General features: G+C 42.3%; 1 protein-coding gene across 4 annotated transcripts in view; it reads left to right on the top strand.

The window, feature by feature from the left end:
• Window positions 1–15,652, top strand: part of FGD3 (FYVE, RhoGEF and PH domain containing 3) — a 113,846-nt gene that overhangs the window by 76,187 nt on the left and 22,007 nt on the right. For all 4 annotated transcript variants that reach the window (XM_026076691.1, XM_026076682.1, XM_026076701.1 and 1 more), the window contains exons 7-14: window positions 2,318–2,474; window positions 6,581–6,719; window positions 7,594–7,652; window positions 10,061–10,207; window positions 10,795–10,887; window positions 11,372–11,451; window positions 11,892–11,922; window positions 12,434–12,535. In XM_026076691.1, coding sequence (XP_025932476.1) covers window positions 2,318–2,474; window positions 6,581–6,719; window positions 7,594–7,652; window positions 10,061–10,207; window positions 10,795–10,887; window positions 11,372–11,451; window positions 11,892–11,922; window positions 12,434–12,535 — 808 coding nt within the window. The remainder of the gene's footprint in view (window positions 1–2,317; window positions 2,475–6,580; window positions 6,720–7,593; window positions 7,653–10,060; window positions 10,208–10,794; window positions 10,888–11,371; window positions 11,452–11,891; window positions 11,923–12,433; window positions 12,536–15,652) is intronic.

The raw sequence follows: 15,652 nt of genomic DNA, 5'->3' as shown, positions 1-15,652 counted from the left end.
AACTCTAGCAACCAAAAAGTCTAGTCTTGTAACATAGCTGTTAATTGTGTTGTACAGTTCCCTTGTTATTTTAAACATTAGCATGGAATCTCTTAAGCGTTCCTGAATGCAAGAATCAATGTGAGTATTCATTTTCTATGTACATTGTGAGAAATTTTTTTCAGTTCAAAATATTGCAAGAACTGGTCTTCTGACTGTATTTCCACTCTCCTAGAATTGCAGTTTTATGAAGGACGCAAACTGCTTATTTTGGGCCCCATAGATAGTTCTGTGAAGTATTAAAAATATAATTATTTCTCAGAGAAGGAAAATGCACCATCGTAGCATAGTTTAGAATATGTGTACCATATAGGAGACTTCATAAGAGACTCTGTTTTATATTTTCTTTAATGAATTTAGTTGTGGTTATATTAAATTAAATTTAATATTAAAATTAGCATTATAGCAGTCAACCATTGGAAAATGGAGACATATAACAGCAATGACTTTATATCTATAAATCTGCTTATGTCTATTATGCAGCTACTTCTGTTGTTGTTTAACACCACAACATTAAACAGGTTTTTACCCTAGAATTGATTGTCCTTCAAGATAATAAATATTGTTGGTTACAGTGTACATGCATTAATATTCATTAAGAAAATAGATGTTTTTCTTCAATGAGTAATAATAGTTATACACCAGTTAAAATTTAGAAACTCTAATAAGCTGTAAATAAGGAGGAAGTGCAATGCTAGACAGAAAAGCTAGCTGCAAGGTAGACCTAGGAAATGTGAGTTGAGGTGACATATTGGCTGCAAAGACTGTGCTGCAGTGGAAAGTGCTGATAGTGCTGACACAGCACCTCATTTTATGCTAAGCTCTAAAGTCAACAAAGTTAACCTTCCCAGCTACCCTAAATGATGAAGGCAAGATCAGAGTTCACATCTCTCTTGGCTGAGTCCAGTCTTCTTCACATCGGTCATCAGTGACCAGAAGGAGTAAATAAAAGTCTCAGCATCTTTGAACCTGACTTGAATCTATGGGGACAGCCGTAATAAACGGGGAAGAAGAGTAGAGAGAGTGGAAATAAGAAGACTGCATGAGGTTGTTAAATGGCTAAAGGGATCTAGTGTAAACAGGCTACACGTCACAAGTTCTGTGGGAGAAAAATACCATGCTGAGGAAAAAACGGATAGAGACCTTGGGCTGGCACTGCCAAGGGGACTGAGACGTGAGAGGCTTAGACGTGCAACTCACTGTCATTAACCCACCTAACCCTCGTAGGAATCCTCTGAAAATCCCCACATAAATTACAGCACAAATTTAAGCTTTACGCTGCTCTTCAATGGTATAGGGGAAGTTGTGATGAAAAGGGAACTGAGGTGCAAAGTTACTGTGTTGCCACACTTACCCAGAGCAGTAACAGTGCTAAAACTTCCCAGTACCTACTTCAGCCCTGTTCCAATATCCTTGTGTTTTGAGGCCAGTAGCTTGTTGTGATCGCTTCCTGCCATGTGCAAGTTAAATAAGAACCCAAACCCCCAGAGAAAGGCAAGGGCTGTTTGCTTGCCTGTGAATCCGAACTTTGGCCAAGTAGGTGACATTTACTGGTGGAGGCCTCTTGGGTCTCCAGGTCTGTCTGAATTTCCTGATGCTACCAAGTGGCATGAGGCCAAAGCCAGCCCGGGGTCACCCCAGAGGTCTTCTGGAGAGAGCCCAGCACGGCGCCCGGCTCAGGGCAGCGAGGGGTGTCGTGGTGGGCGACACCAGACTGCAGCCCTCTGATGCCGCGGGGACCCCCTGAGGTCGGGGGTCCTGGGGTAACCGGCATTATCGGAGGGCTGGCTCTCTGCCTCACCGTGGATTTCAGCGAGACGGGGGTAGCCAGCTACCTCTGCTTCCGGCCGTGAGAGCCTCGAAGCAAATATGTATCTGGCCCCGTGGGATACCTGGATTAACTGAGTGTTTTCTTTGCATTAAAACATCTTCCAGTGTTTTGCTACGGTAGAAAATATCATTTTAAAAAGCAAGCTGTTTCCCACAATGTGTTTTGTAGTGAACAGAGACACAGATGCTTCTTTAACAGTGCATAGTCAGTTTGAGTCTGATCTTGACTTAAGAGTGTATTTCTAGATAAATGTTTAAGTTTTCATCTAGATCACTGTATGTATAGATTACTTTAAACTAAACTTAGCCTAAAGTATCTTGATTGCATGTGTGTGTGAGTGCTTGTGTGTGGGAGAGAAAAGTTGTGAAAGTGCAACATTTGTGTTTTCTCTCTTAAAATAGTGTCGATTTCCACAGATTTCTGTATTTACCTGTCTCTCTTCAACAGGAACGTGAACCCACGGCTAGGAGATATTCTGCAAAAACTGGCTCCTTTTCTGAAGATGTATGGAGAATACGTAAAGAACTTTGACAGAGCAATGGACATGGTGAACACATGTATGCAGAGGTCATCGCCCTTCAAAGACGTTGTTCAGAATATACAGGTATGTTTTTAATTGGCTTAATATGGCTCTGAGATCTTCATTTATTTATTTGTGTTTTATTTTGCTTCCAGTGCCCTTCATAGTGTTTAACTACAAGATAATACTCCTCTAATACTAAAATACAAAATTTCATGGCAGTCCTTTCTTCTCTTTTGCTTTGTGACACAGATTCTCACATAGGTAGCTTTTTCTCCCACTCGTGTATTTAAGAGGAGAATCAGAAGTTACAGAATGAGAGGGACTTAGCCATAACAATACAGTTTACCCTAATTTTGGCTGTATTCCATTTATCCAGAAATTATTGAGGCACTCACTGTTTGTCTTCTTGCTATGAGAAAAAAACAGAGCGAGGTCTCTCCTTGCGGAAGAGTAAGGGATAGCTTCACTTTACGCTGTGTTTTCTGTTGATATTTATACAGCAGAAGAAAGAAAAACTGGTGCATGTGGCACAGTCTTGCCAAGGCACTGCTGACTCTCACCAGTGAACCACCTTGTCTTGCCTTGCTGATCCTCCCTTGTGCAGGATCCCCTCTCCCTTCACTGGTGCTCTGGCACTGAACGTATCCATTTGTAAACTTTTTAATTTCTCTTCCTCATTACTGATTTTAAGTGCCTTTTTTTTTTTTTTTAATAAATTCATCTTGAGGTTAGTATGTTGGACCATGGGCATTTCATTTGCAGCATCTGCTGGAGGAGCTCTTTGGTTTCATGCGCCTGTTGTTGGTCTGTTCCTCTCCTGAGGCTCGTGCAGAGGCACAGAGCTCCTGAGGATCCCAGCTCTGCCCGAGGACACTCAGCTTGGGTTTTCATGCGTTCGCCCTCATTACAGGAAGAGCTGCGGGGGAGGAGGGAGAGCGCTGCTTTTGCTGGAGCCTGTGCGCAGCCTCCCTCCCTCCCTCTCTTCTCTGCGGGCCGTGGGCCAGCGGAAGGGGGGATGGAGCTGGCTCCAGTTGCTCCCAAGCATCCTGCTGCAGGTGCTGGGAAAGCACGTGCTGCCCTTTGGGAGGCGAGGGCCGGCGGGGAGAGGGTTAAACTGAGGAGGGAGCACAGCTGCATGCCCAAAATGGGAGGACTGCGGGGCTCAGCCAGCTGTCAGGAATCAAGTAATCCCCAGCACGCAGGAGAGGAGAGGCCTCTGTGGAGGGTCAGGGCTTTCCGGCAGAGCAAATCCAACAGAAGCTCTGTCTTGGAGGAGCACAGAGGAGAGAGCAGGAACTGGGAAAGTTCCTTTCCTACCAGACTTTTGCTGTACGTGGCCTTTTTTTAACCTCTCTCTGTCTAAACCCAGTCTGTTCTTGCTGAGGCTCTGCACAGTGGAGTGCATCTGCTGGTGGGAATTCGAGAGCTGGGAGCCCTGGGCCCCACGGCATGTGGCTCCGCAGCTCGCGGAGAGCTCGGTGGCCCCCGCGCACATCTGCCGTGCCTGGGTTCGCCCTGTGCCGCCGCAGCGCCTGGAGAACGTCAGCACCGAGCCTTCCCGGCCCCGCTCGAAAGAGAGATACAGGCGCAACTGCGCTCCAGAGCGAATTCACTGTCTTGAGTTGCCATCGAGCCTCTGACATGCATTTGTTTCTAAAGTGTGAATCAGCTTGTTGTACCTGTGTTTTCCCTACGGCCAGAGATCTGTGTTCCCTGAAATTCTGCTGTCTCTTTTCACCAACAAGCTCCCAACATGAACACTTCGTGTTAGCTCTCAGTCTGCAAAACGAGTCTGCAGCTGTCTGAGATCATGAGTATTTTTGCTGTCTTGTGTGCAAAACTTTAACAAGCAGTACTAACACGGCAACGCATCTGGGAGATGCAATTCTGAAGCCTACTGATAACAATTTAAATGTATGTAATTAGTTCACTGCAGGCTATTTTAGCAGCAATATCACAGCACCTTCTGCTTGTGTCAATGACCATAGCTGCACGAGGCAAAGGTTTGACCCAAAACACTTATGTCTATTCATCTGACTGTCTCTGTGCTGTCAAAAGCCCCAGTTAACTTTGTGTACCAGATCTGTCCTTTTTTTTTTTTTCCCTATGGGAACTTCTGTAGGCCGTGTTTGCAGAATCAAAGCAAAGTTTGTAGTGTATCAGAAGGTGTGGGGGAGCATCAACTAAACTTCATTTTGTGGTTCTGTCTGTATTTTATATTCAATCAATTTTGAAGTTGCATTTGGATTTCAGTGAAGCTGCCACAGGCTTTTATGTCCCTGGCACAAGACCCTTTGACTCCTGGTAGCACATCCAGAGGGTGATGTTAATGTGGCCAATCTCCTGACCTTCAGCTTTGCTTTTCAAAATACCCGGTGAAGCCTGTTGTGATCCTGCAGGAATGCGCTGTCAGTTGTGTTTTATTGCATTAATTGTGACATTCCACCCAAGCAGTTAATGGAATAGCTGTACAGGTTAAGGCATCAACAATTATTAATTATGCTAAATTCAAGAAACTAGAAAAGAAAAAACACATCGCTTAAAATGAATGACTGTGATTTTTCAAATTTACTTTAGCTGACCTTGAAGATAAAGGTCATATGCTTTTAATATTAAAGCATATCCTGTATTTAGTTCACGTCCACCAAATCTTCATAGATGGTGAGTTTATTACAGGCTTTTCTTTTGTCAGTTTTCTACTTGTGCCATCACTTAAGGACTTTTTTTTAATATTTATTTCTGTGTTTCAGATTCTCACATGAATTAATACAGCACAGAACAAACATTTCTGTCTGCTATAGGAAGGTCATTTGAATTGCAGCGTAAAGTCTGTAAAGTTTTGGAAATTGCATAGCGTGAAACTTTTCCTGTTGGGACGACTTATTTTGTCACTGCTGACTTTTCTGTAGAGGATACACTAGAAACCTTAATACATCTGACATGAATCTTGAAGGAACTTCCTCCTCTTCTTGCTTATTGCTGTTCAATTTTAAGGTTCATCATCTTGCAAGCGTGAAAAAATAACGGAGAATATTATTGTTAGTGAGTTTGGGAATAGAAACCAAGAGTAAGTGTGCAGCAGTACAGTTCTGTGTATCTCTTAGTTCTTCCTGGAATCTCCACTTCTTTCCATCCCAGTTGTATTCTCTGGAAAAAGCTCTGTTGTAAAACTCTGCAAGATAATAAATTCACTTCCTCTACTATAAACAGAAATATTTGTTCACTCTGTTACACCGTGACAAGATACTTCTTAAAAACAAATTTTCATCTCTGAATTGCTGGAAGGATGGCTAATATTTTTCTATCAGACATTCACCTCATTATCTCCCGGCCTTGCTCCTGGACTCAGGCAAGTCGGCAGTGTGTCCTGGGCTGTAATGCTTGTGACAAACACTGCGAATACTTGACACAAGCGCCTTTCCTTGGGAACAGGATGCGGAAGTTAATGCGCTGGTTGAGGAGTTACTTGCGTTACAACAGAGCAAGGCTTGGCATTAGTGAGCTCAAGTGCAAATAACATTATGGAGAAGAGTGTGAGTGTCTGTGGTTAAGATGCTGATGTGGGATTCGGGAATCAGAGCATGTCTCTAACAAACTTCTGCGTGCTTTAAAACAAGTTATTCCCACGGGGTTCCCTCCCTCCCGCCCCCCAAATATCACTTTACCTCATAGAGATCCCATGAAAATCAGTGCACTGCAACACTCAGTACCATTTTGAGTGGGGCAATTCAGTGCCTCTGGGGGGTAATATTTAATGTTGTCCGTCTCAAACCTACCCCAGTTTTTGGTCATGTGAGAGGAGAGAATTTGAGGCAGCAGCTTCCTCAGAGGTGGTGTGTGATCAGTGCAGCAGCTACTTGTGCAGTAAGTTCTAGCAAGCAATGTATCCCTGGGCAATTTCTGATTTTATTTTGTCTTTGGGAAGGGGAAAAAAATGCTGTGTACAGCCGTGTGTGGAAAGAACTTTGCTGAGCATGTGAAGAAACACAAAATCTATTGCTGTGTTATCTACTGAAAATGGCTGAGATGCAGGGATGAAGGTTCACATGAAACCTGTCAGCTCTGATAGCTTGAGGAGACTTGTTAGGCTCCTCTGACTGTACGGGAGTGGTTATTTTTCCTTCAGTTTAACACCAAAGAGAGGAACAAACCCCAACCCTGCTGTGCTTGTTTTCTCTCGGTTACAGAAACAGGAGGTGTGCGGAAACCTGACCCTGCAGCATCACATGCTCGAGCCGGTGCAGCGGATTCCTCGTTATGAGCTTCTCCTCAAGGACTATTTAAAGAAACTCCCAGAAGAGTCTCCAGACAGGAAGGATGCTGAAAGTACGTATAAATTCCTCTCTGTCTAATGAACACCATCAAATTTTGGAGAGTTTTTCCTTTAGGTGTTCAGATACCCTCACGTAGGGCCAGTAGTAGAAATAGAGATTTGGTCTAACTGAAGTATTGGCCAGTTCAGCACAGAGTGATTTGGGATCCTCTTGGAGCAGAGAAGAAAAGGGCTGATATGTCAGCTCTGGGAATGAGGGCAGCATTGGCAAATAAACAATGGCAAAACATTGAAAGTTGTATTGAAAATCATCTGGAATTTTTATTTAATCCATTGTATGCCCAAATACAAATACAGGAAGTCATCCTTGCAGTAGCTGGAGGAGGCAAATAAAAATTGCCTTAAATATATAGGCTTTCAAGGAATGCAGGTTAGAATCTATTAACACAAAGAAAGAAGGGAAATAGACTTTTATTGATTTATAGGAGTTTGTGATTCTGCTGGGAAAATTTTAAGTAGAGTTCATGGTACTGTAAGCACACAAGCCCTGTTTGGGGAAAACACTCTTCAAACATGCATGTGAAGACTTAAGTGAAACCTAAATTAACTTTAAGAAGTAGGCTGATTCATAAAAGGTAAATTTTTTGTCTCATATGTGCTTTGATTTGCCTAGACTTTTAGGAGAGAAAGATAAATGGTTAGGTACATGTGGACCAGCTAAACATACAGAAGTGATTGTATATGCAGCTGCTTATAAATGTTCTTTTCAGTTTGCAGAAGAACAAAATGTAGTCCTTGCTTTTGCAACAATTGTCTTGCAGCAGAAACACTGATCAGGGAGATGAAAAAAACTGTGCTATTAACTGATATAATCTAGAGAATGCTATGTATACATGTTATATGTAACTGTTGCTACCTTTATTGCAGAATCGCTGGAGCTCATTTCTACAGCAGCAAACCATTCAAATGCAGCCATCCGAAAGATGGTGAGTAGAAACTGTGCAATGGGACTGTAATCTGAAATACTCACTAGAACCAATTATTCTCCATTGCCATAGTCTCACTAAAGTAAAACTGGAGAGAATTTTCAAATACAGGGTTTAAATATCAGGGCTTAAACGTAAGCTGGATATCTTAGGTCTGTTTTATCATAAATGATCCTTTTGTGGTTACCGTGGTTTGTTGGGCCAAAATTTCCCTTTCCTTGTTCTTAAGGATGCAATAGTTTGAAAAAGGAGGTCTTCATAAAATCATTATTTGTTTTTCATTGAAAAATTTAGGAAGTATTCTAACTAGATTTAGTCATAAGGTCCTTGCAGATTTCCACATTATTTTTAGTGCAAGTCCTTACTGGACTAAGCGTTGTTTTGGTTTGGTTTAAATGCACAAAAATATTAGTGTGTGTCAGTAGCTGTGGTAAACTTCCTGAACTTCAAAAGCTGGGCAGCCAGAGACAGTGGAGGCTTTGGAAGCTTCACCTTAAAGCACAAAGTCTGGACTTTTTTTTCCCTCTTTTGGTGAGGGCTTTTATACTGAATGTTAGCATATAATTTATGTACCTGTGTATTTTCATCTTAGCTTCAGTCTATTTGTATCTTTTTTTTCCTCCATCCTTCCATTGGGCTTCCTCTTGGATTTTTTTTTTTTTTAAGAACCCTAGTATTTTGAACACTTCTAGATCGCAGGTATTTGGAAACAGTGCTGTGCGTCGCTCTGTCCCAGACGAGAGGAAGTTGTTTTGGTTCCCCTTCGTGGGCTGGCGAGCAGCCCATGCCATCACGCTTCCAGTCCCTGCGGGGACGCCGTGAGACCCCGCTTCCTGTTGCTGTTATTGCGAAGTAACCAGCTGACGTCTGTGTGTTTTCAAATGTCGTGGTGAAAACCAGTTTTGAAACTGTCTGTTTCTGTTTGAATCCAGTGCGTTTTCTTGAGAAGAACGTGTTTTAGTGCAAGTGTTTCTGTCGTTAGGCCTTAACAGCTCCACAAATAGGAGCTCAACTGTTAGGACCTTTGTTCAGCATCTCCACCGATACCGGGTGTAGGAGGCGGCCAGCGGCTGCTTTCTGTGATGGGTGTTTATCTGTTAATATGCAGTGGAAGAAAGGATGGAAGTGGAGCTAACAAAGATAATGATATCAGCTCTAAAACCCGGTACAAAAGGCTGCTAGAGTAATTTTCTACCCCTTATTTATTGCTGATTAGAACCTGAAGTCCCTAATCAGGGCTCCTCATTGCAGTGAATTCTTCTGTAATTAATAGGTTTTGCCTGAGCAGAGACTCCAAGGAAAAGTATGTGGTTAAGAATTTCGAGTTTGGCCTCCTGGTTTCCCCGGCCAGCAGCCCCCTCCAGGTGCCCGTCCCCGGCAGAGGCGCCGGGGGGTCGGTACGGGCAGGGCTTGCTCCCGAGCGATGCGGGGAGAGACACCAGCGGCGGCGTGCGGTCTGCCCGCAGCGCGGTGCTACGGCGTGAGCGGTGCGTGGGCCTGAGAACCGAGCCAGCTCGAGAGAAAAGCACGCGCGGCAGCAAAACCTCGGAGTGCTAGAGGAGGCTGGAATTAATGCTGGCGACTTCTGCCTTCTGTGGAAGCGGAAGAAATAAATCTTCCTTCCAAATCTGGCTTTCACAGTGTCTTTTCCTAGATGTATAGACGTCTCTCAAGTTTAGGACCGCTGTCTGCACTTAGTATCCCAGTTTCTTCCGTAAAAAGTAGCTTGATAATTTCACTTCCCCCCCCCCCCCCCCCGAATTCTGAGTCTCTGGCTTTTCTTCCCATGGTGGAAAAACTCTCCTGGCTTTGGGGGCTTAGATGATTTGCTTTCTTGTTTTGAGTCTTTTTTTTCCCCCCCGCTTCCATTTTGTTTTGCAATGTGTTTATTTTATTTTATTTTTTTTAATCTTTTAATGTAATCTTTTTTTAATTGAGATTAGGACAGGAATTGGGGTGGTGTATATCTACAATGAAATATTTCAGGTCAAATGAGAATATGCAAAGTGTATAAAGACCTGAAATTCCAGCTTAATCTGTAGAGAGATTCAGGTGTGATTTACAGATGTTTTGGGGCATATTTTTGAGTGTACTTGCGTAGACATCTGCTCTCACTTTCTCACCATATGCTGACAGTGCCATTTGGAGCATATCAGCCCAGCTTGTGGTTTGGAAGCCAAACCTTTCCAAATGCTATTACTCAGTAGCGAGATTTAAGTACCTTTCTTTTTTTGATTTGTTAAAACTGCTGCAGTACTTAATGTAACAGCTGCAAATGGATGAACTAGTCACCTTTATCAGTTTGAATACTGCATGGAGGGGTTAATGTTTACAGGACTTTATATAAAGTAGAAGCAATGCTTTGCTGAAAAGGAAAAAGTAAATTGCTGGGGCTTTTGCACTTGCAGGAAAAGATGCACAAGCTTTTGGAAGTCTATGAGCGACTTGGTGGTGAAGAGGATATTGTTAACCCAGCCAACGAACTCATTAAAGAAGGACATATTCAGAAACTTTCAGCCAAAAACGGCACAGCGCAGGATAGGTATTTATTCCTGGTGAGTTTTTTTGTAGCTCTGTTATTTCCAGAGTTGCACTGTGAAGTGGTGCGTCTCTGTCTTCCTGATCTCGGTACTGGCAGCTTTCACCCACTGCGCCCTGCTGCTCCTTGCTCCGAGCAGCAGTTTTCTCTTGATGCTTCTCCCTTGGGGAGTTCCTTCCTCCTCCCGTGTTATTCCTCGCCGATGGCTTGCCAGCTCCAAGGGGACCTTCCCGCCCGGCTCCTCGGAGGCGGCATTCCTGCAAAGCGCCCACGGAGGCACGTTGCCCGCTGGCCTGTGTTGCTGGTTAGGATGACCAGCTCTCGTGCACGTTGAGAGAAGGAGTCTCATTTGCTTTCGAGGCTGTTGAATTGGTGCCAGAGAGAGCAACTGGGGGGAGGGAGAGGGGAGAAGGAGGAGAGGACTGGCCGACGTGTTTCTGTCTGTCCCCTTCCCTCACATAGTGACGTGTGATTTCAGCCTACTCCTCAAATCTCTCCTGGAGAATTGCATTTTAGAGTAACATGCACCAAAGTCCTAAACTGTCAAAATGCAGGCTCCATCCTGACTGTAACCCCTAAATTTATCATCTTCCCTTGTTACAGTTTAATAGCATGGTGCTATACTGTGTGCCAAAACTGAGGCTGATAGGCCAGAAGTTCAGTGTTCGAGAGAAAATGGACATTGCAGGACTGCAGGTTTGTGTCTCTTTTTTTTTTTCCCCCATCTCTTTTCATGCTTAAATTTGATTCCCTAATCAACGATCTCAGATCCCCTCTGAAGCCAAAAATATGTGTATACAAAAATGTAATATAAATTATAAAATCCAGCTTTGGATCTCTATTTTTCAGGTTTGTCATTATGAGATAATCAAAAGTGGGTAAAAAATAGTGGTTGTATACATACTCTGACTGAAAGCCTTACCTTGTCACCTATCAGGGACAGGAACTGGCTTATTCTCCTACTGCTGCATGGGGCTAGTTGGTGGTATGGATTTGGGGCTTTACTCACAAGACAAATGGTTATGGAAAGGATCCTTTGTCATTTCAACCTTCATACTGTGTTTTGTCTGAGATCCTTTCAACCTAGATATTTCAAAGAATGAATGTTGTATTTGTGGGTCATTAAAAACGATTGAAAGAAGATGGAGACAGGCAAGAAGATGACTTGTTCTTTTTGCAGGTCCAAGAAATTGCCAAGCAAAATGTGGCTCATACATTTTCAATAACAGGAAAAAAGAGATCACTGGAACTGCAAGCCAGGTATGGTGTTTGTTCTGCTTTTCAAGGTTTGTCAATAATTATGTAGAAATCTATATCTAGGGGATATGATAGTGCTAGTATGCCATAGCTTTAAACCAGGAGGAGATGGGTAGCAGAAATGGTCAATTAACATATGTAAGAAAATTCATTGGTCCTAAGTCAGAACGTATTAAAGTGCTATGTTGTTTTGCTTTGCTAGATGTGTAAGATGTCGATAGTAATGCTTAGAGATTCCATTGAGGTGATAATTCACATGTTTTTGGAATTTATTTTGTTTGGTAATAAAGGTCAATAATTATTTAAAATGTTTACAAAATAGTGGATATCTAAGCTAAAATCTTGATAGATGCAAAGATATGGAAAATATCAATAATTAGATTTACTGAAAATATTGAAAGTAGAGTAATAATGTCTTCTGTATTTTTCTTCTGTTTTTACAGGACAGAAGACGAGAAGAGGGAATGGATTCAGGTAGTAGAAAAACATTATGATATGGGTGGAAATCACCATGCAGTCAGCACTGTCTGTTTTTAAAATCGTCTTTTTGGGGTTCCGAATGAACGAGGCTCTGTGAGGAAGCTAGGTAGTCCAGTCTGGCAGAGCGGCTTATGGAGAAATCTAGTGCTCCTGTTGGGGTCCTACCACTGATCTGCTCTCTCTATGGAGTGCACATAGTCTTTGGGCAGATTCCCATTTTCTGCAGTCCCCAAGGTCAGTCAGAGAAGAAGGGAAAAAGTCCTAGGTCTTGAGATTACGTAGTATATTCTTCAGACTGACTTGCAGAAACACTGACGGATATCATTCTTAGTTTTTAAGTTAACAATAACATTCTTAGTTATTAAGGTTTTTAAGTTTCTCTTTCATTTATACAAATGTCAGGGTTTGCTCACTAAAATGATAATTCTAATCAGTTTCCTATGAGAGAAATTTTCCAGGACTGCTTTTGTGACTCTTCTTATCTTTGCTGGGTTTTTTATCTCAGGTCATTCAAGCAACAATTGAAAAGCACAAACAGAACAGTGAAACATTTAGAGCTTTTAACAGCTCTTTTTCTCAAGAAGAGGACCATGTTCCCGATTCATCAGTAAGTATGAGCACTTAATTGTCCTTCTTTGCTATAAAGGTTTTACCAACAGTTGAACTGGACTTAAACAATTAACTTTAAAATACTGTAGTCTTGTTCTTGATTTTTATATGACATTATTATACAGTCAGCTGCATTTCCCTGGCTCTCAAATGCCTATCAGTCACAGTTATCCAACCATGCAGGTATGGAATAAATTACCCAAGGTAATTCAGTGCAGAGATCTATCAGTCATGTTTTCCAGACTAGTGGTTCATTTAGCATAACAGGTGTAATTCTTCAATGTTTTGAGAGGTTGGCTGTCTGGAATGATGTTGTGTGCCTGGGAGATTTTGTACATTACCTTTCCCCCATCTCCTCAGGGACGCATCTCAGACTCTGTATTTTTTATTTAAGAGTTGAAAGGAAATTGAAAAATTTTATAGAGATCTTAACACTGCTGTCTTGTATATAATAAACAGATTCTAGAAATAGAATCTTTAACTAAGTATGCAAAAGTTTGTTCTGTTTCAGCAGAACTGTAATGATTTACTCCCTGCTGTGTTTGCTAGGAATTTTGGAAGTGGTCACATGAAGATGATAACAGTATCTCTTGATTTGACTTGAAAATGGTGATAATGACCTAAGGCAAAGTCATTTGCTGAAAGCTGAAGGGAAAAGGGCCTGGAAGAGGGAAATTTCTGGGACTTCTGTGCAGAGCTGTCTGTGGGTTGATGGTGTCATGTGGCCAAACATGACAGATCTTGGAGCACAGGGGGAAAGGGTCCATGTGCAGAGATTAAACTCGGGGGTCTTTTTACCTTCCCCCACCTCTCCCAAACTTTTTTTTTTTTTTTTTGTACCTAACCATTATTGGAAATTCTCCTCTCCTAAGTCTGCCCCAGTGACTCTATAACATAGCTCATGCTGGATTTGTATCTGAGTGATTTCCCAGGGGGCTCAGGAGAGATGTTGTACATCCCTCTCCTCCCAGCATTAATCACTGCCTGATGATGGAGATCTTCACAAACCTTCACAGAGCCCAGGATCCCGTTGATGAGAGTGGTCAGCAATGATCCATTTTCAGAACATGCTGTAGCTTACTGCTCATGAACTATTCATCAACTAAAAATACTCCATTTAATATCTGAAAAAAATAGGAAAATGCCTTTTTAAGTTAACTCATGGCCACCTTCAGATCCAAGATACTCTGATGGAAAAATATCTTTTGCTGATAACCAAACTAACAAGCACATTCTGTCTGCCCAATTAAGACACAGTGTCTGTTGAACTTCATAATTATTATCTTACTTTCTACATTTCATTGTATTTTGCTTCTGTGTTAATGGTGTAGCCACATGTTTATGCTCCCCTCGTTCATAAAACTCAAGCAGAACAGAAGTCTGGTTTATCTCCTGCCTTTGACATGAACACAATATACATAATCATTTCCTTTGTGCCAGAATGCTAACCTGCATTTTTAGGAGATTAGGTTATCTAGATAATCAACTTAGAAAACTGAGGTCAAGCTAAATGTGGCAGAAATTGCTGTCAGTTAAAAAGAGCTGAATGTAATTCTGTAAGGAAAACTGTACAACTATGGAGACCATTCTTAATAGCAGTATTCTGCTGTGGGTGTATTCACTACATGTCTCATCATCGTTACGGGATACTGGTCAGCTTTAGAGAAAAAATGATAGTAATCTTCCTTTTTTGCTCTCATGAGTCAAAAGATAAATATGCTTTTGGGGATTCCAGGTCAAATCTGTAACAACTACTGGAAATGGGACTCTGGTCCTAGTAAGCTTATAGAAAAAGAGTGAAATTATTCTTCTCACATCCTTTCTCACATCCGTGGCCATACATTTGGTATGCTGCAATGTTTGTGATTAATTTCAGTTGTATGACTGCTGCGTGTCTTTGCACACAATTCTTAACATACTTTCTTTTCCCTGCTGACTTGCATAATCTTATACAGGCATTAAGGGTTGGTCCTCAGCCTGTGATTCACCTACAGAAGATTTACAGTTTCTTGTAGGTGCAGAGACAGGACTGACATTTTGTCCTGATACTTAACATGATGCCTGTGAGGGCTATCTACAGCAATTATGGTTCCTGTTAATATTTCTTTCAACTACTTTCATTAAATTTAAAAATTTTAGGGGGGGGGGAAAGACCTTCAGCCCCTGAAAGGAACATCTCTGTCACCCGCTTGCCCTCTCCCTTACCTGTGCATTTTCTGTTTTTCGCAGTTCCTGCTTATCTCTTAGTCTGTCTAAGTGTAACCCAGTGCGCCTGTCAGCTTGGACACTGCTACAGTGCAAGTGAGAGGAGCAGTAATAAACTCCCACCAGTCAAAGAGGTGGCTGTTCAGTGTCAGTGCCTGGCAGTTCACTGCAGAGTTACTGGAACCGTAGTCTTTTTAAGAAGTCTCTTTGGAAAGCTGCAGGGTCCCACTGTGGCTTACTTCCCTCAGCAAGAGGACATGCATTTCCCTGCTCTCTGTTTTCACCTGCCACATTTTAAGGCTATGTAAATGTTTCTTCTTTTCAAGCCATGTAAAAGTTGTTCCAAGGAAAAGGACCATCCTTACAGCTGTTTAATCTCAAAAGAGTAGACACTTATGGTGTGGGGGAAGATCCCAGTCTGTGCGTTGTGAGAAGGCTGGCAAGAAAACCATCTCCGCAGAGGGCTGAGCTCTGGGGAAGTGGCAACCTCAAGATCTGAGAGCTGGGAGTGCTTCCGTTAATTAAATCATGATTTCTGGAGGCTGCTAAATCACTTTTTTTTCCCCTGCTTTTCTGTTCCTCTCCCTAGCTCTGGCCATTCTGGGGTAAATTGTTATTTGCATATTTAACATGCATAATGTGTTTAGCATATTATTCCAGATAAATACAAAAAGGGATCTGGAAGGGCAACTGGAGAATTTTCCCCTTTTCGCTGAACTTGCTGGGGGTTTTCTCCATCTCTCTTTCAGACCCCATTTTCTCTCCCCGTTGTTCACTTCCACCCTTGAGTCCTGTGTCAGAGCAGACGTGTGTCCTTGCTGGGCAGGGTGGCCTGTGGTGCCTGGGTTGATCAGGATTTCTGTTCAGAGAAACTGCTTTCCACAGAACTGGGGAGACCGTAGGATTGCTG

This window comes from Apteryx rowi, unplaced genomic scaffold (genome assembly GCF_003343035.1).
Source record: "Apteryx rowi isolate R43461 unplaced genomic scaffold, aptRow1 scaffold_111, whole genome shotgun sequence".
Taxonomy (NCBI): Eukaryota; Metazoa; Chordata; class Aves; order Apterygiformes; family Apterygidae; genus Apteryx; species Apteryx rowi.
Note: the sequence above shows the minus strand (reverse complement) of the source record. Positions and strands in the feature narration are given on the sequence as shown.